This window comes from Notolabrus celidotus, chromosome 5 (genome assembly GCF_009762535.1).
Source record: "Notolabrus celidotus isolate fNotCel1 chromosome 5, fNotCel1.pri, whole genome shotgun sequence".
NCBI lineage: Eukaryota > Metazoa > Chordata > Actinopteri > Labriformes > Labridae > Notolabrus > Notolabrus celidotus.
Window position 1 is genome coordinate 33,120,798 of NC_048276.1, and position 22,805 is coordinate 33,143,602.

At 39.0% G+C, this 22,805-nt stretch overlaps 1 protein-coding gene across 2 annotated transcripts in view; it reads right to left on the minus strand.

Moving 5' to 3' along the window:
• Positions 1-22,805, minus strand: part of castor2 (cytosolic arginine sensor for mTORC1 subunit 2) — a 39,567-nt gene that overhangs the window by 2,797 nt on the left and 13,965 nt on the right. For both annotated transcript variants that reach the window (XR_004631269.1, XM_034683743.1), the window contains exons 2-8: positions 21,461-21,531; positions 17,217-17,410; positions 8,439-8,571; positions 6,663-6,786; positions 3,657-3,767; positions 1,185-1,267; positions 185-279 (exon numbers count right to left, since the gene is read on the minus strand). Coding sequence is in view for 1 of the 2 variants with exons in the window: in XM_034683743.1 (XP_034539634.1) it covers positions 185-279; positions 1,185-1,267; positions 3,657-3,767; positions 6,663-6,786; positions 8,439-8,571; positions 17,217-17,410; positions 21,461-21,531 (811 nt within the window). In the remaining variant the exon portion in view is untranslated. The remainder of the gene's footprint in view (positions 1-184; positions 280-1,184; positions 1,268-3,656; positions 3,768-6,662; positions 6,787-8,438; positions 8,572-17,216; positions 17,411-21,460; positions 21,532-22,805) is intronic.

Sequence of the window (22,805 nt, forward strand, 5' to 3'; positions counted from 1 at the left end):
AAAAGAACTGCATTTATAATCACACTAGACAGACAAGAGCTGCAATTCTCATTTTCAAACCTCAAACTATCAAATCATCAGCATAACTGCTTCCTATTACCTTGCACTTATTAAAGCAGTCATCTCCAAACATATTAGCATCACTTCAGCGAAAATACAATGACTTGTAAAGTTGCAGTCTCACCAGTGCGTGGTCAAACTTGAAGGTACTAATGTAGTAAGCTGGAATGTCAGCTGTTGCCAGAGGTTCTGATATTTGAGCCACGATGCCGCACTCATCTGCAAAGAACAGAAATTAATTTATCACCAGTTGTCAGATAAATATTCCCACAGACTTATCAGATGTGTTCCTTGTCTTGACTTAGTTTCCATCCAGCAACTTCATTATATAACTCTAGCAAGTCAAAACAAAAACTTATTTTCAATATATTTATTATCTGCAGTGTCAGCTTGGGGTTGTGAATGCTTCAGGTTTGATGAAATGACACTGCGACACCACTTCAGATGGAAGAAAAATGCCATTAAATAACTTTATCCATCACTTTTTGTATCTCTAATGACAACATGAGATGCGTGATCTCTTGCCCAGTCATTTATAACCATAGTTTCTGTTTTGTTTAAGAGAGAGTTGCACCAAAACCTTTCCCTGGTGTGACATTTTAGCAGAAAAAGGTCAGAAACTGACGTTAAATGAATTAGACGTGAGAAAATACAGACAATATCACAGAAATATCTTTGTGAGTGGAAACACTGTTTTTAACAAGAAAAATGCAGATCAAGTGTTAATATCCTATATCTGTGGTATGTATAGAACATTACTACTGACTTACTTCATGGAAAATGAATTAAATGACAGCTGAAGAGATAAAGTCAACTATCAAGACCAGAATGACCAGGTCAATGATTTAAAAACATTATACACAGACTTAGTAATCTAATAAAGGTTTCAAAGGGGTGAGATTTTTACCAAGCATTATCGTCTTACAAAGTTTTTATTATTGTCAACAATGAGACCTAAAAAATTGAGGCATAGGGACCTTTTTTCCACTTAATGAAGCTTTTAAACCACTGCAACCAAAAATGTGTTAATAATACATCATACTCTGTGGTTGGAGATTGGTAAATCTCTGATTCTGTTATCAATACAATCTTGCTACGTTAGCCTGTAGGCAAACAAAACTCACCAAACCCTAAAGGTTGTCCCCCGATGCGAACCATTTTCCAAAGCTCCCCAGAAGCGCTCGTGAAGAGGACGTTGTTTGGAAACCTTCAATGGTACAAAAAGGAAAGATACATAAAAGAGGTCCGTTAATAAAAGTTAAATATGAGTCTATGAATCAGAGTCAACTGAAGTCAAAAGTACTTTCACCTTTATATTCAGATATAATCAGATATTCTCCTGTGATGAAGAAGCTGAAATAAACACGTGACCCTGGTGGGTTTGGTCTCATTAAACAGGCTTTATATTACATAAAAAGTCTTTAGAATGTAACAAACACACTCCAGAACAGACTGGGTTGTTTGTTTTGATCAAGTCATTTCCCCTGTCGGTAACCAAGACTGAAGATTACACAGAGAGACAGGACTTAAATATAAACAATGATAACAAACGCCGTTATCACCTGGCTGTGATGAATACTGATCATACAAAAACCTCATAACCACCATGATTACTTTTCATCAAGATCACACACATCATATTAAATCAAACCCTGTAAAGGAGTCCAGCACATTTCACCTCTGCCTGTTGACACTCTGGCAAAAACGTTAATTTCAACCTCAGGCTGGCCTTGAGAGTCAATAATTATCAGTCTGTTGGGCACATGTGTCAGAGCAGCACAAAGTAACATAGCTCAGAAGCTGTGGTGATGTTAGCAACAGTGTTAAGAGTTATGACATGTGCCTCCTTTATGTTTAAAGATGTGTTAACTGCAGCACTCAGAGACGAAGAAGAGCTGAATGAGGACAGGTTCAGTTTAATGTAGTTTATAACACTTAAGCTGAAATGTTTGGTTTAATGTCAATTCGTCCCACAAAGAGGCGGATAAGATTCCCACTGTGCAATCAGAGGAACTATTTATTTTAGCTGTATAAATAAATCAGATTAAAATCAATACAATCATCTTTAAATCAGCATTCTGCATGAACTTGTTTAGGTCTTTTATGTGCAGCTGTGTAATAAGTGTGATTATATGTAGTGAATGGTTGGTTATGCAAATTAATAGATATATAGGGGCGCTGGTGGCCTAGTGGTCTAAGCGCCCCACATACAGAGGCTACAGTCCTCGTCGCAGGGGTCGCTGGTTCGATTCCCATTTCCTGCATGTCTTCCCCCACTCTCTACTCCCCACATTTCCTGTCACTCTTCAGCTGTACTATATAATAAAGGCAAAAGGCCAAAAATATAACTTAAAAAAAAAAGTTAGTAGATATAGATTTTGAAATAACTGGATCAGCTGATGCCTACACCCAAGGGGACGATTTAAAGACCAAATAACGTCTGCAGACACTGCAGGCAGCCTCGTCAGTGAGGCTGCTGTCGAACAGTGTAATTGACTCCCCCTTGTGTCCAGTTGTGGGAAATGTTTCGATGCTGGTGTGGATTTATTTTGATAGCAGCTTTATATATCGGTAATCGGCCGACCTGCTCTCTAATCATCTACACGAGCATCAGCTTCTGACAAACTGATATCAGTCGAACACTTCAGGGTGAGACGAGACCCTCCTGCTCACCCTGGGGTTCTATTTGTATAACCACCTGTTCACTACACATTGTAATTCACATATCTTCCCTCTGGTTCCTGATTACCTTTCAGTGAGAGAACAGAAAATCTTTTAAATCTGTGACAAACACTCAAACGCACTTTGATTTCATTTGTCTATTTCTTTAAAATGACTGGATACATTTCTAAACAGTGTTTTTGTTGTTTTTCCATCATTACATGTTTGCCTCATGTCTCTTTAAAGCACTCCTTTATTTAGCTCCGGTTAAAAAATGACAGACAGCTCTCACAGATAACAGACGCCTGCAGCAGAGGAGGCTAAAATTTAACTTTGAACTCCTAAACCAGCAGTTGAGTTCTGTTACTGCTGCCCAACCTGCTGCACTGAACACAAGAGTCATTGTAAAGTGGAGAGAAATAGGTGACCTATTCCTTTAAGGCAACACACCAGGTCTTATATAAACCTGGGGTGAGGCTGACCTATATGTGGCAGCAGCAAAGTATGAACTTTAAAAAATTAACGGAAGTTTGGTCCAATTATTATTCCCCCCACATGGCTTAAAGACATGACTGACCCATATCAGAGACACCTGAATGCACATCTATGATCAGAGATAATGTAGTGGTGAAAAGAGGAGAAACCACATGGGACGTGCAGCTGCTCAGGTTTCTTTACATCCTTCCTGCTTAATTAGAGAGCCGACTGAGAAACAGGGGAACACAGAGGAGAATAAATGAGTCAGACAGAAACCCACTGTGGCCTAAGTACATCATATACACCCGACTGCTATTGCCTGGCAACAAACTAATCGCCCCCTCAAACAGCAATCACATATTTGTTCCCCTTGTGTAAATATAATGCAAGTGTTGACTGAAACAAAACAAACTAATAATACCACAGTGATAGGAATATGTTGTGTTCTGCTGCTCCACCTTTGAGTTGTCTGTTCGTCCATGACCAGAGAGATGTAGCCCTCGATCAGGGAGAAGGAGAAGAAGCGGATGTGGTTGGAGTCCTCGCTGGAGGCTCCGGGCTCCTTTGGTCTGGAAAGAAACAGGAACAAAACTCAATGTGGAGAAGCTAGTGATGCAGAAATCACAGCCTGGTCATATAACACCTGGTGACTGACCACTGTAACAGTTACAGCCAGTGAGGTTTATGTAAGGGGTGCAATACGCAGCATGTTCTTCTCTGTGCACATGTGGACGACTATTGTGTTTGGTTTTATTATCAAAGTATGCTGCTATAGAGGCAGCTTAATGTGGCACATGAACTCAAGGCAAATTTCCTTGAAGAGACAATAACGAGTATCGCATCCTATCCTGTCATATCAAACTGATCCTATTGTATCATATAGTATCCAATTGTACCCTTTCCTATCATGTGGCATTGTATAGCAGCCTATCCAATTGTATCATGATGTATCCTATAGTACTGTATTGTATTGCATCGAATTGTATTGTATTGATCCTATTAAATCATATTATATCTTATTGTATCGTATCTTATCCCATCATATCTTATCGTATAGTATTTCATTGCGTCGCATCATATCCAATTGTATCGTATCGTATTATGTCCCAGACCATAAACTGTATAAATAATGAATGTAGTATCCGTGACGTCATCCCATCCTTTTCTGAAAAGCTGTTTTAAATCCAATCGGCGGTGGCAGACATATTGCTGCTGTTGAACGATTGTGACGTAAAGAGGCGGCTTGAGCCTCCTTGTTTTTAAAAGTAAACTTAAGACTTACCTTTTTAATCTAGCTTTTAATTTGGAGTAATTTATCTTAGCCCTGGACTGCATTATTATCATTATTATAATTTGTATCATTTTTATCATTATTATCTAAAGCATTGTTTTAACATGTATTTATTTATCTTATTTATTTATTGTGTTCATCTGATCTCGTTAACTCTACCTTATTTTTAACTTTTATTTCCACTCTTAATTATTTTATTAATTTTACTGTGTTGATTTTCTTTTCTTTTTTAAGTATTTCTTTTTTTAAATCATGCGTTCTATAATTTTACCATTGCTGTGGTTTTCCTACTGTCTGTTACTCTGTGAAGCACTTTGGGCTACATGTTTTTATGTATGAAAGGTGCTATATAAATAAAGTTGAGTTGAGTTGAGTAGCCAACAGGTTTCTGGTACTTCTTGAATTAGCCTCAAGCGGATCCTCGATCAACTGCAGTTTTTAGCACTTCTGCATATTTTTAGACCAGAGTTTGCTGCTTGGTCCAATCGTATCGTATCGTGTCGTATTGAACTGTGTCGTATCCCATAGCATCCAATCCAGTATCACATAGTATTATATTGTATGGTATTATATTGTATCGTATCGGATCCAATCCTATTCTATCATATCATACTCAATGGTATGAAATTGTATGTAACCATATCATATTGTATTGTATTGTATTGTATTGAATCTCGTTGTACATTATCATATCCAAACCTATCGTATCCAATCCTACTGTATGTAGCATACTGTATCCAATTGTCTTGTATCGTATCTTATCCAATAGTATCAAATCATATTGTATTTTGTCAAATTGAATCCTATCTTACTGTATCCAATCGAATCGTGTCGTACTCAATGGTATTGTATTGTATGGAACCATATCGTACTGTATCTTATTTAATGGTATCGTATTGTGTTGACTTGTATCATATCGTATCCTATCGAGTCATATCCAATTGTATTGGATGACGTATCATACTGTATCATATCGTATCGTATCCTATCATATCACACTTTCTTATTTTTATCCTTCCACAGCTGAGAGGCTGTGACAGAAATGTCATGTTTTATTGAACAACACAGTAAAGGGTCTTTTCTTGGAGATTTTAAGTTCACATTAAACCATCACATGTTGAAGGTTTAATTGTATCATTTCTTTGATGTGAATCGCTTGCATTTATCGCCACTTCTGCCATTACTGACAAAAAACATCTGAGCCAATCATTTGAGAATCAGAATAAGGATTCACTGCTGGGTTCATGTACGGAGCGAAGGAGTTTGACTCTGTATTTTTCTTACAGTCAGTTTAAAATAGTGATATGTGGACGATAATACCACAAGATCGACACACTGATTACAGCAACATTAAACTATCATTTACATTACACTTAAATCCTGCTGTGTTGAGTTTATTTATGTGAAAATCTGCACATCTGAAGCACTGCAGGCTGGAGAAAGGATTGTTTCCCCCCACATGGACGCCCTGCCCCCGACTATGGCACAACGTTGACTGTATCATGACACAAACAGGTTTTAAACCATGCTATATAATAGTGGTAAAAAAGAGAGGCAACATTCACATCAGTGTCAATATGAAGCCGATCTCTGAGCCACAGATGCTAATATATTACTGGTGAAATGTATACCACTGTATCCATAACTTTATTTCATTAGAAACTTAACACAAAGCAGAGCAGACACGGATATAAATGTCTTTGGTTTTGCAGGTATTTGGTTAAAACTCCCAACAGACTGAATATATTTTAACTCCATGAAGGTCACAGGATCACCAAAGTTATTATAATTCCTCCTGAGGGGAACATGGATATCTGAACCAAATGAAGTGTTGATGTAGAGAATGTCTGCAAAGATTTAATGGTTTTCTATTTCACATTTAACAAGTTTCAGTTTTCCTTCAGGCAGAAATGGTGGATTAGCAAAAGTAGCTCCCCTAGCCCAGCTAAAGAGAGCTCTACCTCAAGTGATGCAAATGTGAATGCTGTAAAACCATAACAACCTTTTTTGACTGGACGGGGAGAGATAATTGAGTCAAAACTTTAAGAAAAAAAAAAGGCAGGAAAGTTTATAAATTTATGGATTTCTTTTGGGTTTGTTCCTCTACTTGTATAATTTAAGATTTCAGAGAAGGCCTTTGTCAGCACTACAATCAAGATGAGATGGTCTTTACCCTCCAGAGTAAAACATGACATCCATGAGCAGGGTGGCGACAGAGGGCAGCGTGTCTGGGTCCAGGCTCGTCACACAGAACATGTTGCTTGGACTGGATAAAGGGTGGATGATGGGACGGGGCACTGCGAAACAAAATAATGGACACATAAAAGAGAGCTCAGAGGAAACATTACAGCTGAGCAACATGTGAATAGATTGTTTTTATGGCAGACATTTAAAATCCTGATTTTTGCAAAACCGCGTTGTAGACCACAAATCAACTTTCAAAACAACAGAAGAAGTCAAAAAGTAAAAAATTGAAAACTGTAACTTCACAGTTCTTTGACAGCTGGACCGCATTTATTCTGTCCTGATGTAAAGAACAATCTTTCACTCCTAAATAATAACGACTGTTTAGGAGTGCAAAACATTTTGTCATAGCCTGATGTACTCACCACCAAACCACATTATTTGAAACGTTAGTTAGAAAATAAAGATTAAAGTATTACACTAAAAAACCTGCCTTCACAACACTTGTTCACTTTACTCAGCTCATATTTACATCAAAACACCAGGATAAGTTTGGCTACCTTTTTAATCTGGCTTTTTAATTTAGAGTAATTTCCTTTATCACCACTCCCTCTATTTCTTAATCTCCTCTATCCCTCTTACCAGTCCAAACTCGGTCTCAGCAGATGGCTGTCTAACATGAGTCTGGTTCTGTTTTTATTTTATTCTATCTTATGATGTAATATTTTATTTTAGTAGTATTTTATTTTTCTGGTATTTATCTGATTTGATTTTATTGATTTTATTGTAATGATTTTATTTAATGTTTCTGATATTTCTCAGATAAGTATTTCATATCACTTTCCTTTCCACTTTTACCCATTGTTGTTATTTTCTTTCTGTTTTTTGTGAAGCACTTTGGGCTGCAAGCTTGAATGTATGAAACGTGCTAAATAAATACAAATGAGTGGAAATGAGTTAAGATTTTTTTCTGCAAAAAAAAAAAGGGAGTATTTTTCATATGTTGCATTTTAATTAATGAACCAATGAGAGAGAATCCACCTCCCAGATACTTTATGGATCTTAAGGCAGTTCATGTTTGATCTTAGGTCAGGAACAGCAACCAACAAAGAAAAAAAAGCACTTCCACATCAGATGTTTCAACAGACCTGATTCATTTAAAGGCTTCCAGAAAAAAAAAAATATTTAAAAGAGTTGTGACAGGGAGGGTTGATATTTTTATATAATGTTGATTAAAGTTTCAAATTTAACTTAGAGATAAATAAAGGATGGATGATTGCAACAAAATCAGTTGTTAAAAGCTGTGAATATGTATCAAGGTGAAGTTTGATAAACCTTTTTTAAAGTGTGTTTGTACGACATAAGCACCAAAATAAGGATGAAAAAAAGTGGGACTTTCAAAATAAAGTCGTCACTTTATGAGAATTAAGTCCTGGTATGACAAACATTACGTGATAATTATAGTAGTTGGTTAGCCTAAGTTTTACTTTGAAGGGGGCGTTTAGAAGAGCTGCCCAAAGTAAAATGAGGAATGTGGGGCATCTTGTGAGGTCATACTTTACTAAAGGTTTTTCAAATGACTGTAAATATTCAGTTTTTCTCACAATCCTAATAAAACAATGTGTATTGATGTGTATTGCCTTACGAGTGAAACCTGTATTCAAGTATAACTTCTAAAATGTGACCAGTGTTTAGGCTGCTGTTAGATTTGCCTCCCTCTGTTTGCCACAGTTGTTTAAGAGTTTAAATGTTCGTTTATAATCACCAAGTTTTGGCTTCACGAAGCCGTTGGTGACTCCCAGATCATTTACAGCAACCGTCTCTCCGTTGACGACCCGCAGCAAAGTGAATTCGGAAGACAGCGTGTGCATGACCAGCGGCAGGTCTCGCTCTCGAACCTGAGGACAAAAAGAAACAAACATGTATGAGGTGTGCTCAAAACAAACATGGAGGGAAAACAGGATGAAACATCAGAGGAGGAATCCTATTTTTACTGTGACATGTTTTTTAATAGAAAGCTGTTATTGACTTTTCAGCACATCCTCCCTCTGCGTGCTCAGTTTCATTCACAGTTATTTCCTTTTATGACTTCCTATAACTCAAAAAACAGCTTTCTGTAATTTTCTGGAAATTGGTTCAGCCTGTTTAGAAATAGCACACAGAGAAGCAGCAGCAATCTGAAGAAAAACAAGGGCTCTGTTTTCAGTCTAAACACATCCTGTAGATGTATCTTAAGATATATGTTCATGACAGTAGTGCATGCAGCTCTGCCTCTGACTGAAATTCATTCGGCAAACATTAACACCATGATGAGGGATGTAAGGATCATACAAACATTCAGACACTGCAGAGAAGAAGTCAGAAGACAAACTGCATCTTTGAACAGATTTGAAGGTGGTTAAATTTTGGGGTGAAGTTAAGGACATGTTTTCTCTTAGATGACGGCACAGAATGATTATTTCATCACAATAGGGTTCAATCAAAAAGCCTTAAGCATCATCTGTTCCTTACGTAACCGCAGCATGAGCTGTGCCCAAACACAAACAGCTTTTAAAAAGTCTTGTTTACGAGTAAAAACTGAAGGTCAAAATGTTTCAAAAACACATCAAGGCTTGTCTTCAGGGGACAATAAATACAAGCAGAAAAAAGCTCTGGAAATCAAGTTATTATTCTTGGAGCCTCGTCTTAGATAAGGGCGTTGGTCTGAGGGGATCTTTGGAAGATAAATAAATGGTAAACAAGCCGAAAAAACAGACTCGGAAAGAAAACGGCTGCTTCACAAGGGTTTATTTCCCTTTCTCAAGTTCCTTATTTAAGGTCTTCCCAGATTTCAGAGTGCGGTTTTCCTTGGAGGTGATATCAAAACTTTATCTGGGTGTCCTTGTATTCTGAAAATGTTTCTAAAAATTGATAAATGAATCACACTGAAGAAAACACTTCCATTGTTTTGGGATTAATCGTACATTTCATCATCATAAAACATAACTGAGATTTTGACTAATGTCACTGAGGAGATATTTGGATTATAGTTGCTGAAAGTAAAAAATAGGCAGTAAAAAATGATTATATAGGCACTTCTCCTTTGGTATTATCTACCAGTCAGGGTTGGGGAGGCAGACACCCTCTCTACTTTTAAGAGTAGGCTTCAAACTTTCTTTTTTGATAAAGCTTATAGTTAGAGCTGGCTCAAGCTTGGACCGGATCTTAGTTATGCTGCTATAGGCTTAGACTGCCAGGGGAACTGACACACTGGGATCCTTTCCCTCTGTCTCCTCTCTCTGCCTATCACTTACTTAAACTCTCCCTGTCCCGTTAAAGTTACTAACCATAGACCTTTCTGGAGTCCCTGAGCTCCCTTGTCTCGTAGGTTTCTCTGTATCTCTTCAGCTGCTACAACTACTACTATCTGTCCCACCACTATCATCTCTCTCTCCCTTCATCTCCCTCTATCCCTCTCTCCATCTCGGTCTCAGCAGATGTGTGTCTAACATGAGTCTGGTCCTGCTGGAGGTTTCTGCCTGTTAAAGGAAGTTTGTCCTTCAACCAAATTGAAGAAAACAGACACAAAACACATAATGGGCTTTGATGACGTTACAGTGCTGGTTGAGTAAATAGACTTTAAAAGCTTAGGGATAAAGGATCTTATGCAGGGCCTGCTGTTATTTTCTGCTTCTGTTAAGATTGCTAATGAAAAGTTTAGACCTCAACGTGAATGAAAATGTTAAGTTAAATGTTATTTCTAAGCCATGGAAGCACTAAGGGACTATTTTTTTGGCTGCATATAGACATTATCTATAAATCAATAAAATCATCTTTACTAGGGATGTAAGGATATATCACAAGACAGTACAAAATCAATACAAGTAATGGTGGATTTAAATCCATTCAACAAAATTTGTATTGCGATATTATTTTCAAAAAGTTGAAGGCGCTATCTGCATTATACTCTGCTTGTTCAACAGCTGTTCAGGATGCACCTCAAGTCTGAGGTATGGCAGCATTTTGGTTCTCCCTGATATTCATTAAGAAAAACATGTCAATTCCAAGCCAGGAGCATAATCTGCACTTTAGTTTATTTAAAGAGATTTACCTTATTTGTTTTCATACTTAATACTTTCATTTGGGAATCGTTCACTTTCCATTTCTTTAGAATTGTTCTGAAATTTTCCAACAAGGTATTTTTGTACGGTCATTTTTAGTTTTTTTTGCAAGGTGCTGAAAAAAAGTGCAGTGGTTTTATTAGAGTTATAACACACCTTAAAAATGAAAAAGGATTACTTTGTTTACAAAGAAATATGAGATAGAAAATATATATTGCAACTGTCCATATCTGAGAATTGAAATAAAATAATAGTTATTCAAATTTTGAGGTCAATCCAGTTTTCTTGACAAACGTCAGAGAATCGTGAGTGAATCGTAACATGAACCAAAAATTTGGATTCAAATCGAATCGTGGGTTGGGTGTATCCTTACATCCCTAATCTTTAGATCAATACTTAGTGTCAACTTGCTTGTATCTTTAGTAGGTAGATGGCTAATAAGCGGGACAATGCATGTTTACCCTAAACATTGGTATATTTCTTACTTGTATCACCTGGCTGAGGCGGAGTGATACAAAGAGTGAAAAGTCCCAGTGATGTTCCCAATATCAGCACTCAAGAAATGCCTCTTGTCCAATCAGGTTACTTGGTGTGAACTAACTGTTGTATTATCATCGATCAATCAATATTCATGCATTCTGAGTGAACTTAAAGATGACAAATTACAGTGTCTTTTCTGTATCGTCTCTAAAAAGAATGTCGTTCTCTGAAGCTGGTGAAAGAAACTGAAAGCGTGTATCCAGGTGTAACAAACTGATTTCTTACAGAGGGGGGAGGCTGTTACTACAAGTGAATTATTTGTGTGTGTGTGTGTGTGTGTGTGTGTGTGTTTGTTTGCTTTATGAGAGGCAGTGTGTGTAGCGGCTGTGAGCGGCTCCACTCACTCAGGATACAGTTACGGCTCAGTCAGGCTTTGCTGCTTTATGTAACACAAAAGATCCAAACAGTGGAAAATAAACAACACATCTTGAGCTGGTGTGCATTTTCCACAGAAATTCAGTAATGCAATCTGACATAGTGTGGGACAGCGTGGAGATGGGTGCTGGAAGATGTGGGCGACAGGGTGAGCGCAGCAGGTTTGTGCTTCTTTTTATCTGACAGAGCAATAATTAGGATTATGGGTAAGAGCAGCCGGTGCACAGACAGGAAACAGAGTATGATACCTGGAATTCCAGCAGCAAGAGGCTGAGCTGCTGATCCCCTTTACATAACAGATTATGAACATCGACACTGTGTTTTTTCTTTCATTTTCATAAACATGCCAGAGCCGCTCAGCAGACTCTGTTTTTCCACGAAAGCAGTGCAATAAAAAGAAACCTCCCTGTGGCCTGAGAGGTTCGGGTATGAGACAGGATCTCTTTCAAATCAAAGGCAGTGAGGCCACGAAAGGTACAACATGTCCAGGGTTATTGCTTTTACATGTCAGGCATTATTAGGATGTAAAGACTTAGACAGTGGTTACATAACAGACAAATAACAAAACTCTTTAAAGACGCTGGGAACAGGATCAGTTACTGGCTCTGAAAACATGTAAACAGCCTCCTGTCATGATGTTTTATCTGCTCTTTATCTATTGTGTTGTTTTATTGTGTTATTTATTGTTTTAAATGTATTTTTTTAAACTTATATTTGTGTTTTTAGTGATATTTGTAAGCTTGTAAAGCACTTTGGTCGACTGCGGTTGTTATAAAATGTTCTTCTTAAAAAAAAACTGTGATTCGACTTGGCTACACACTAGTCTAAAACATGCAAAACCAGCTGTTGTAACATATGTCATACATTTTTGGATGACTTGATGTGCCGTTTTTGAGTCTGCAGGCCTGCTTTGCTTTAAATAGCTTGTAAAGTACTGTAATTGTATTTTTAATATCCTCCTGCAGATGAAAATTGGCTTTTTTAGCAGCAGCTCTTGTTAGAATATTTTCAATTTGTGTCGACTTTGGCACCCCCTGTGGACAAAGTTGTGTCCTGCACATCTGTAAATTGTGTTATATTTATATACAGTGGGGCAAAAAAGTATTTAGTCAGCCACTGATTTTGCAAGTTCTCCCACTTAGAAAGATGAGAGAGGTCTGTAATTTTCGTCAGAGGTACACTTCAACTATGAGAGACAAAATGAGAAAAGTCACATTGTAGGATTTTTAAAGAATTTATTTTTAAGTTATGGTGGAAAATAAGTATTTGGTCAATAACAAAAGTTCAACTCAATACTTTGTGACATAACCTTTGTTGGCAATGACAGAGGTCAAATGTTTCCTGTAAGTCTTCACCAGGTTTGCACACACTGTAGCTGATATTTTGGCCCATTCCTCCATGCAGATCTCCTCTAGAGCAGTGATGTTTTGGGGCTGTCGCTGGGAAACACTGACTTTCAACTCCCTCCACAAATTTTCTATGGGGTTGAGGTCTGGAGACTGGCTAGGCCACTCCAGGACCTTGAAATGCTTTTTACGGAGCACGTTGCCCGAGCGGTGTGTTTGGGATCATTGTCATGCTGGAAGACCCAGCCACGTTCCATCTTCAATGCTCTCACTGATGGAAGGAGGTTTTGGCTTAAAAGCTCACATTACATGGCCCCGTTCATTCTTCCCTTAACACGGATCAGTCGTCCTGTCCCCTTTGCAGAAAAACAGCCCCAAAGCATGAGGTTTCCACCCCCATGCTTCACAGTAGGTATGGTGTTCTTGTGATGCAACTCAGCATTCTTCTTCCTCCAGACACGACGAGTTGAGTTTTAACCAAAAAGTTCTATTTTGGTTTCATCTGACCACATGATATTCTCCTACTCCTCTTCTGGATCATCCATATGCTCTCTGGCAAACTTCAGACGGGCCTGGACATGTACTGGCTTAAGCAGGGGGACACGCCTGGTGCTGCAGGATTTGAGTCCCTCTCGGCGTAGTGTGTTACTGATGGTAGCCTTTGTTACTTTGGTCCCAGCTCTCTGCAGGTCATTCATCAGGTCCCTCCGTGTAGTTCTGGGATTTTTGCTCACCGTTCTCATGATCATTTTGACCCCACGGGATGAGATCTTTCGTGGGGCCCCAGATCGGGGGAATTTATCAGTGGTCTTCCATTTTCTTACAATTGCTCCCACAGTTGATTTATTCACACCAACCTGCTTGCCTATTGTAGATTCACTCTTCCCAGCCTGGTGCAGGTGCACAATTTTCTTCCTGGTGTCCTTGGACAGGTTTTTGGTCTTGGCCATGGTTGAGTTTGGAGTATGACTGTTTGAGGCTGTGGACAGGTGTCTTTTATACAGATAACGAGTTCAAACAGGTGCCATTAATACAGGTAACGAGTGGAGGACAGAAGAGCTTCTTAAAGAAGAAGTTACAGGTCTGTGAGAGTCAGAAATCTTGCTTGTTTGTGGGTGACCAAATACTTATTTTCCACCATATACACATAAATTCTTTAAAAATCCTACAATGTGATTTCCTGGATTTTCTTTCTCATTTTGTCTCTCATAGTTGAAGTGTACCTCTGATGAAAATTACAGACCTCTCTCGTCTTTCTAAGTAGGAGAACTTGCAAAATCAGTGGCTGACTAAACACTTTTTTGCCCCACTGTATGTATTTCAAAAAGTTTTCTCATCCTTCAATTAAAGATAGGAGAGTGAACAGAGCAGGACACCAGGAGACACAGAGTGGAGAACGACATGTGGTAAAGGGCTGCAGGTTGGAATCAAAACCGTGATACCCACAAAGAGAACTATGGTCTCTGTGCGTGTGCAATTTAATCACCAGGCCAAACCAGCATCTGTTAGTTGTGTTTCCTGTCAGAACACCCCCTCCTGGTTTCCTTTAACAGCAGGAAGTGTAACTCATCTTTGTAGTGGACATGAAAAGGTTGTTTTTGCAGTTTATCTCTTTGTCTGACTCCAACCTCCTGACAGCAGCTTTAGGATAAAAAACAACAGAGTAAGAACAACTAACCTTTGTGCTCATGGTTCTGAGAGCTTTGTAAGTCATACGTAAATATTCATTTCAGTCTGTTTTATAACTCGCTATAAAACTACTCACCAGAGCTTTAACTCTGATTAATGGTGGTGTTGTGTTTGGCCCCTGCAGAATAAACGTATTAACGCTAATGGACCCAACACAAGTCCTTGATGACACAAAAACCTTTACTCTCATTATTCCTCATTTTTAAGTCATTGTTTGCTTTTAAATTGTAACGTTTTTCCTTCTTACATTTTTGTGCTGCGCTGGTTTCATTCTGGTTCTCAGTCGAGTCTTGGTATGAAGGGTGGAATATGTGTACTCAACTTTCTAAGAATTAACTCTGCAGACTTCTATGAAATGAAAGCAGTGTGTGTTCCAGCTGTATTGTGATTTTCATTGTTTACTTTTGTCCGCGTGGGATCCGATTTACCTTCAAACGCTCAGGGGACTAATAAGAAACAATGAATTTATGTAAGCCAGTGACACCGTCTGTAATTTTAACTCTCTGATTTTAGCCCCACTGTTGAACGTTCCCTCTCCTGCATCTGCATCAAAGATGTATTATGTTACTGTAAACTGAACGTTTCCTTTAGCTGCATTTACATTGTTTACTCTGAGCAGTCAAATGAAAGGGTTGATGCCCTGTGCTGTGGGAACAAGGTTAGCAGAGGTTGTGTTATAACATTTTTAAAGACGCATCTTCCGAACAAGACTGAGGCCACTTCAGGAACATTTGAACCACAGATGGCTTCTAAATACTGCAGGAAAAAAGGGAACAAACAAGAGCAGCCATGTGACCTTTCAGATGAAGTATTAAAGCTGGGGTTGGTAGTCACATTTAGATACACTTTTTGTTATACTGGTTAAAATTATCTTTATGTCCCAATGGCAATCAATACATAATGTGTTCTTAAAAAAGAGCGAAAAAAAGCCTCTATCTACAGCCGGAGTAAACCTGGGAAAACACCAACCAATCACCGTTTTTGGGTCCCAAAAATTTTAAACCAAACAAATCCCGTCCTGCCGTTCTGCCCGCCTCCTGCGAGTACATTTCCCCAGCGTGCACTTCGTCCCCGTCCCCTGCTCCTGCTTCCTCTGACTCTACTGACTGCCCCTCTCGCTCGACCTCGGGCCTGTCCCCTCTGACCCGATGAGGTACTCTGCTCAGGACTGTAGTCCGGATCAGAGTCTAAAAAGCTCTCACCACGGGGGCTCTGACAAGCAGAAGAATGAATGACATTTAGTAAGTCCTACAGAAAATGTAGATGTACTGTAGTGTCCGACCGGACGCTGTAGGGATGACGAGCCGATTCGTGAACACGTTGATCTTTAATAACCGCTCACTGTCGGCCGTGATCACGCCAACCAACAAAACAACAATCAATGTTTGAATGAATGAAGAACTTCTCCTCTTGTCTCTCCTCTCTCCAGCTCAAACACTATACACCTCTCCTGATGCCTTCACTGACTGTCAACACTGTAGGAATTAAGATCATCTACACTGAACACGTTTAACAAACAGTAGAGCTGTTACAGTATTATATGTGTTATAACTTTTCTCCTGATATCGTGTCACCAGTACAACTGGATAATGCTAGCATGACAGTTGTGAGTGCTAACAGCAGCCATGTTTGTTTGTGTTTTTAACTTTCACTATGATAATGTTTTGCTGAGGACTGGTTTTGAATCAGTCACCATCATATGGTCATGAATCAGCGGCGCTCGTGCATGTGAGCGGGGGCGTAGTTTTGGAGGAGCTCTAAGGGGAGGGTGAGGTTAGATGGAGTGCTGAGGAAATGCTACATTCAAACCCATGCTAGTTTTCCGAGACTACCAACTCCAGCTTTGAAAGGGAAGAAGGAAGACACTTTCAACTTGTAACAACTTGAAGTTTTACTTTGTTAACCTGTTGTTTTGTGATAAATGTCCCACAGAATGTAGGATAAACTCCGATTAAAGCTGGCGATGCATGTTTGCTAAGCTGAGCTCTTCTGTTGACTTTATTTACACAGTGGTCCTTTTCATGATGCTTGAGGTGAAGCATTCATTTGTAGTCCAGCTTTGAGTAGTATAAATGTATGTAGATTGATTTGAGGTAACGTGTGTAATCAGGTTGGAGTCACCTTTGTCATGAAGAATGAATTACCCCCATTATGGTTTTGACCAATCAGAAATAAGTTCTTATCACAGCAGGATGATGATTAAGAAAGCCTGATAATAAACTTAAAAAAATAATTTTTGTTTGACAACATTTTGAAACTTATTGTGTTTGTATTTTTCCTCCTTTGAATGTGTTGAGTTGGACAGATTTCAGGATCAGCAGTCAGAATGAAGCGTGCTTTCATGCGTTTAAATGTCTCTAATTTTCCACTGTCAGACTGCTGCCAGGAGACTTTAAATCTTCTCCCTCTGAGGACAATGCTGACGTTGTTCAATTAAAGCTCAGTCTGATGAAAAGATACAAATACGTTATCAAACCATTTATCTGCACTCACCAGGATGAAGTCGGTCTGATACGTCGACAGCATGAAGACAGAGATGTTGTGGTCGGCCAGTGGTGCGATGACTGATTTGGCGATTTTGGTGACTCCGATGGGCTGTGAATTGGAGGCGTTGCCGCCCCCTGACACCACGTTGAGGGCCAACCAAGTGGCATCAGCAACACTGATGTGCTCTGACTGAGGCAGCTCTGGGAATGGAGACAAGGACAGGTTTAAAAGTGGTGTTAGAGGATGTCTGTAGCTGCTCTGAGACAAAATAAACCATTAAATATGGAGTCAGAACAGTCTCATTGTGACAGCATTTAACAGTATTATTACCACAGATAATATCTGATCAATAAAAATGAGTTCACTTTGATTTGCCAAAGACTACCAAAGCCAAGTCAGTTCTTCAGTATAATGTTCAAATTAAAGGAATTAAAGCACTTTTCATATGCAGGTAAAAAAATGTCAGACTGATCAATAATAGAGTAACAGGATGAGGATAAAATGTTTGTAAATCGGGTGAGACGTTAGCAGATAGACTACTCATTGTAACAAAGGATCAAACATAGTCCTCATTAAATAACTGTCAAAATGCGGCATAGCAAGATGTCAACTAGTCTTGGTCTCGGTGCGCTCTGGTCTTGGGCATGGCTAAAGGGATCGCTTTACAACCACATACCCTCAAATCTACGCTACTGTGATTGGCTGAATAGGACGGAGACATCTGACTGGCTACAGACATTGCCCTGCTGAAAAAAATACATTTGTGAATCTGACCACGGCAGGAGAGTCTCAAAAATTCCACACACAAATGCAGTGAGGTTCACAAATTACAAACAGTTTGTAAATGCAGACTGAACAGTTCGTATATAAATGTAACAAGAAAGAAACGTATTGTATAATAAATATTTGTGTGTGAATCAGAAATATGTTTGTGAATCTTGTTTTTTATTTGTGGATTTTCTTTTACATTTATATAGAATTATATATATCTGTGTGTGAGTTGAAATACATTTGTGAATCCTTCTGTGTGCACATGTGATTTATGAGACTGTTCTGACTCCATAATTAAAGAGTCTCTAAAAGGCGCTACAAGCAACAAGAGAGACTCACAGTTTTCTTACACTCACAGTAGTTGTACCTGCATGTAAAATGTACGACAGTGATCTAACCTGCAGCCATGCCTGAAATCAAACACCAGTTTTCCAGAACCTTTTTCTTTTCACACTGCACACGTCAGGATACATGTTTGAACTCCAGTTTGGAATAAATAGAGGAGAAACTGGGTCGTAAGGGTGAGCAACGTTCATGCGGGTTTGTTCCGTATTTCTTTTGTGCTCTACTTCTTGTTTTCACACAAACCACCTCATATGTGAAGTCACCTTCTTGTTATCTCTGCTGTTTTTCTTTCAAGGCATGATCCAAATATCTTTGAATGAGTGACATATGAGTACATACAGAGGTTTGTTACTACAGATTTACTTAGTCAGATCTGCTGAATAGCCTAAAGTGATCTGATGACTCTTCTTGAGCTGTTATTGAACTTAATGTTAAATTAGTCATTGCAGTCACTTAAGACTTTAAGTGACTAATCTCTGATACATTTATTCATCACAACTATGAGCTCTTATCAGCAAAGATGGTTAAAAATACTTTATACCATTAATGTAATACTTATTAGTGTAGTCCATTGTTAGGACCTGATGTAACATGATAAAGATCCATTTCCCCCAAGTCTCAAGCTTCTACAAAGACGAGCATTTTTAAAGCACAACAACAAAATAATTAATTGATTTAATTTACAACAGTGTAGGAATTTACAGAAGTTAACTTCAGGGTGAATAAAGGCCAAATTGATAAGTTGAATGTAGGAAATTAGCCTTGAAATGTTTCTCATCAGTTAATTATATCAGCTTTTCAACCAAAACCAGAAAATATACTAATCAGCTGCTTGTTCTCATTCTTTACTGCAGGGAGGAGAAAAAAGGCCGAGAGGAGGAAGACTTTTTTTTTCATTATGCACTTTGAGAAAAGTTGAAATGTCAATAAAAAAGTCAAAAATTTGATTAAAAAAAGTCAACTAAGAGAAAAAAAAAATCAATGGTTGGTACCTTCATACAACTTGAAGTGTTTACTTTCAGATATTATTATTTTGTGGAAAATTTCCCACAGAAAGTAGCCTAAAATTGGATTTGTCTAGACCTGCTCTGTTTGTAAAGGCTGATTTATACTTCTGCGTCTAACCTACGCAGCAGGGGCTGACGCAGACATGAGCCCCACATACTTGTGCGTCGGTGTGTCTGTGTCGCGGAACAATTCTCCGCCGAAACGCCTGAGGGCAGTGCGGTCTCTCTGATAGCCGGCCGCCTGCTTCCGGTCCCGCTACGATCTCTGTTTACTTTTCCACAGCGATTCAGAGCGTGTTATGTTAATCTACAGCTGATACATGTTGCTGTCTATCATACAGACATGATTACATGAAGAATAGAGAGGAGGAGATGAAATACACGGCCGATGTGCGGCTGATGTCCGGGATCCCGGAAGTGCTGTAAATGCGGGAAAGACAAAGCCGCCGAGCGGACCAATCACAGGGCTTGCGGTCCGGCTCTACGTGGATTTACATTTTGGAGGAGGTGCACGTCAGCTATGTGCGTAGGCCTCGGCGTAGGTACGGGAGCTACGCGGACCCCCGGCGTAGGGTACGCCGTTGATTCAACGCAGAAGTATAAATCAGCCTTAAGGCTTCTTCAGTTAACATCTGTTGTGATTTTGCGATTCATAAATAAAGATTGATTGATTACAACAAGCAATGTAAGTTTTTTGAGCTGAAGTGCGACGTCGCCAATAAGCAACCATTGACTTTGTCCTTGAAAATAAATCTTCTTTGTTGCAAAAATTCGACTTAATTCTCAAAAAATGTCAACCTCTCAAAAATGTTAACTTTATTCTCAAAGTGTATGATGAAAAAAATTATCTTCTTCCCAAAGTATTTTTCCTCATCTCTGGCCCTAAAACTCTTCCACATTGCACAGAAAGTTTATCGGTCATTTTCTGGTTGGCTGAATAAAAAGTAATGTAAGACATGAATTCTGCCCGTGGAGGTCGTTACACGGGTTTTCACAACATTTCCCAAAGTATGACTAAACAAATACTCTTAAGTTAGGATGATCATTGGCAGGTTAGTCAATAACTTCAACATCTGTTAATGCATTGAAGTCATTTCAGCACATACAAGTTTTATTATTGTCTGACCTTGGCTTTAATAGAGTTCAGTTTATCAACAACCTGCACAGGTAGACTGAAACATTAACAGTGTTCACCTGAATGAGTGACTCTTGATAGTTTTATTGTTCCCTCATTAAATGTATCAACCAATGAAAACACATTTACTTTAATTATTGTAAACACTGTAGATTAATATTGAAGACATCAAAACTATGACAGAACATATATGGAATTATTGAATGAACAAAAAAGTGTTAAAGCAGAATCTGTTTTGTATTTTAGATTCTGTAAAGTAGCCCCCTTTTTCCTTCATGACAGCTTTGCACACTCTTGGTATTCTCTCAGTCTGCTTCATGAAGTGGTCTCCTGGACTGGTTCTGAATGAACATGGGGCCTCGTCAAGAGTTCATTTGTAGAATGACTTGCCTTCTTAATGTGTTTGAGACCATCAGTTGTGTTGTTCAGAGGTAGGGTTAGTACACAATGGATAGCCCTATTTGACTACTGTTGTAATCCAGGTTATGGCAAAACCAGATTATTTCATAGTTTTGATGTCTTCAGTATTAACCTACAATGTTGAAAATAGTTAAAATAAATAAGAAGCATTGAATGAGAAGGTGTGTCCAAACTTTTGACTGGTAGTGTGTATATTTAATGTGACACTGCTGATTTGTGTTTGTTAGTTTGGTTCAACAGAAAGCAGCAGCTCATTCAGAGCCAGCCACCAGCACAAAATACCTGCGCCTGTTATGCAACACATAGCCTGCGGTCTCCAGGGTAACCAAGGAGGGTCACCCTGGGAGAGGGTGTATAATGACATGGATTCACTCAATCAGCCAACCACGAAACCCGGCGACTGGCAGCTTGGCCTCACATCCATAATGACAAAGTGTGCTCAAACATTGTGGGCTGAAGCTCCGTGGTGCTGCAGAGAACCACAGACTGCACAGTGTGGTCTTTCCCTGCCGTACCGATCTATGGTTGCCACAGTGACTTTAAAGATCCATAAAAAGAAGAGACAGACTCACCTTTAAAGCCTTCCTCATCCACAATTATGGTGTAGTCCTCCGGAGTCTCTGTCAGACTGAAAAACTTGCATCTGAGGGGAAGGAACAGAAAAAGAGAGGACAGATCAAACAAGTGAAAAGCTGGAGAAAAGTCTGACTGCAGGAGTCGTTTCTATCCAATGGTTACTGTTTCCTTCAGCTGACGCATTCATAACACATCAAACAGTGTTGGGAGAATCAGGGTGACAGTTTCATATGAAAAGATGCATCAATGAGACGTTCAGGGACCAACAAAACACTGCAGCTACGCCTGTAAACGTCTGCTCCATCACTTTATATTGAACATAAGTCTCATAACACAGACATCAATGAGCCTCAGAGCTGCTCTGTTCACAGTTTGAACCTCCCAACACAAACAAAGGCAGCAAGAGGAATGCTAATGATGAGACGTTCTGTTAGATGTGCAAACAAAAAGGGCAGCGACCTACAAATTACACCTTCATCTGACCAACATAAACAATCACATGTTCTTTGATGACGACAGTGGTAAATTTAATTGTTCAGCTTTGCGGCAGCAGCATAGCTCAGGGGATGGAAATGTCTCTGAAATATCTCTGCAACTATCAGATAGACATCCAGTGATTTGTTTAATAGTCACACAGAGGAGGTCTCCTGACTCGGTTTTCCATTGCCTGCTCTTCCTGACAACAACACAAGGTCAACATTTTTCATTTCCGGTGGAAAACCTAAACAACTGTTCTGGATTACAGTGTGTTTGGTACATTTCATGACCCCCTAACATATCACAAAAAGCCAGCATCCCCCCAGAGTCTTGTGTTGTTTGCACTCCAGTTTACGTCTCACCTTTCTTACCTAGTCTAACGTCTATCATATTTACAGTGTTTAATACATTCTGACATTTTAATGACACTATGTTTGGGCCGATTGTTTGTTGAATTTGTGATCACACATCAATTTTTAGTACAGACCAGGGATGACCACAATTAATCGAGTATCAAGTAATTGATTGTTACGAAATTACTCCAAACACTCATTTTTGTTTTCAATTTTCCGGCACATGGAACAAACATCATGTGGTCTTATATTACACTCAGCTATCAGGGAGGTGTTTTAAGTTTAAAGAATGTTTCGATGTGAATCAGCTGTTAAAGGTGTTGTGCACAGTGGAGACGCTCAGCTGGCGGCTGTAGTTGTGCGTCAAGTCTCCACGAGCGCTTTTTAGAGAGGATCAATACAAAACTGCTGCCAACACCGACACGGACACGAAGGTTGACAACTTTAAACAGGACATCTCCACCTTTGGATACAAAGACAACAGACCGGTGGGAATTGCTAGTATACTATG